The sequence below is a fragment of the Eimeria necatrix genome, genomic scaffold, assembly GCF_000499385.1.
Source record: "Eimeria necatrix Houghton genomic scaffold, Enh_scaff619, whole genome shotgun sequence".
Taxonomy (NCBI): Eukaryota; Apicomplexa; class Conoidasida; order Eucoccidiorida; family Eimeriidae; genus Eimeria; species Eimeria necatrix.
Window position 1 is genome coordinate 20,854 of NW_013651706.1, and position 1,923 is coordinate 22,776.

The window sequence follows — 1,923 nt, forward strand, 5'->3', positions numbered from 1 at the left end:
CGGTGGCCGCGCGCGCGCCGCCCCCGCTGGCCATCGACATGCTTCCCGCGCCCGCCGCCGCTGGCGCCTCGCGCTCGGGTTTTTTGGATTTGTTTTTGCAATTCAAATGAAATAAAAGAAAGGTAAAAAGGTGAAAAGGTATTTAGAGTGAAAAGCGGTTTCGTTGGTCTCTGTGGGAAGTGCCTAGGTGCGCGCAGCCGTCCGCTAGCCGCCGCGGGAGATATCGGGGGTTCCGGGGTCAAATTGCGTCGTTTTTCGTTTTTTGAAGCGCCAAATAAAACTAAATTGCATTTAATAAACATGTTGGCGCAAAAAGATTTCAGCCAGAGCGCTTTGGCCGGCGAAACGGCGGAAAACGGGCCGGTGGCGCGCCAGAGCCCGCGCGCGCAGGGCTCGGGTGTATGTACACCCCGCGCCGAAGAAAACTTGAACGCCAACTTCGTCCAGGGCCCCTTCAAAGGTCAGTTTATTTCTTTTGGAGATGTTGTGAACTTCAGTGCCCATTCCCAGGGCTTGGGGCCCTGGGGGGCCCCCACTTTCCAGCATTCTTTCCAGTCTTCCAAGCCCAACGTGCGCATCACTGTTACCCACAAGCAGGGGGCCCCCATTCAGTACCTTTTCAGCAGCAACGGCAAGGGGGGCATTCAGCAGATAAGGGGGCCCCCCAAGGGCTTCTAGCTGCAGCAGCAGCAGCAGCGCAGCAGCAGCAGCAGCAGCGCAGCAGCAGCAGTTGCTGCAGCGCAGCAGCAGCAGCTGCAGCGCAGCAACAGCTGCTGCTGCTGCTCCGCCTGCTGCACCTCGTCTGCAGCCCCTCGACTCCGCACCAAATGAAGTTTAAACAGCTGCTGCTGCAGCAGAAGTTTAAACAGCTGCTGCTGCAGCAGACACAGGCCACCTGCTGGCCGTGGAGCAGCAGTTGCTTCACACTTCCAAAGCAGCTGCAGCAGCAGCAGCAGCAGCAGCAGCAGCAGTAGCTGCTGCTGCTGCTTCTGAATGCATGCAGCGAATTTTGACGCTCCCCCGCAACCCACAGTGTACAAATTGGCTGTTTGATATTGGGGCCGGGGGCAGCAGCAGCAGCAGCAGCAGCAGCCCCTGCAGCAGCAGCAGCAGCAGCAGCAGCAGCAACTGCTGCTGCTGCTGCTGCTGCAGCTTGAGACCCTCTTCCAACTGGCGTACGCACGGCTGGCCAATGGCACAACTTGATTTTTTTAAGTGAAAAACGAAAGCTTCCAGGGTTTAGGGTTTAGGGTTTAGGGTTTAGGGTTTAGAGTTAATGGTTCAGGGTTTAGGGTTTAGGGCTTGTTTGGGAAGCTGCAGATTAAATGAAAAATCGAGTTTTTAAAAACGCAGCAAAGAAGCAGCAGAAATTGAATTTAATAAATTGAAAATAAATAAAAAGTTTAATTTAAATATAATTAGCCAATTAGTTCAAAATAAATTAAAAAAAGTAATTAAAAAGAAATAAAAGAAAAGCAGTTTAAAAAGAAACAAAAAGAGAAGCAATTAAAGAGAAGTTGAGAGAAGAGGAAGTGAAAAGAAATAAAAAGAAAAGCAATTAAGAACAATTAAAAAGAACCAGAAAAACAAAACAAAGCAATTAAAGAAATAAAAAAGAAGTAGAAAATGAAAATAAAAAGAATCAAACAATTAAAAGAATCAGAAGATTAAAAGAACTGAAGAAAGAAGAAAATTAGAAGAATTAAAAATAAAAGTTATTTAGAAGAAATAAAAAGTTTGAAATAATAGAGTAATTTAAAAGAAATAAAAAGTTTGAAATAATAAAGTAATTTAAAAGAAATAATAAATTTGAAATAATAAAGTAATTTAAAAGAGATAATAAATTTGAAATAATAAAGTAATTTAAAAGATATAAATTTGAAATAATAAAGTAATTTAAAAGATATAAATTTGAAATAATAA

General features: G+C 44.6%; 1 protein-coding gene across 1 annotated transcript; it reads left to right on the forward strand.

Annotated features, from left to right (window-relative positions):
• Positions 1-300: 300 nt before the first annotated feature.
• ENH_00066850 (hypothetical protein, conserved) lies at positions 301-678 on the forward strand (the record flags this gene model as incomplete). The annotated part of the gene is made up of 1 exon (XM_013577358.1): positions 301-678. One exon carries the CDS (start codon positions 301-303, stop codon positions 676-678), a length of 378 nt encoding a protein of 125 aa, XP_013432812.1.
• Between the last annotated feature and the right edge of the window lie 1,245 nt (positions 679-1,923).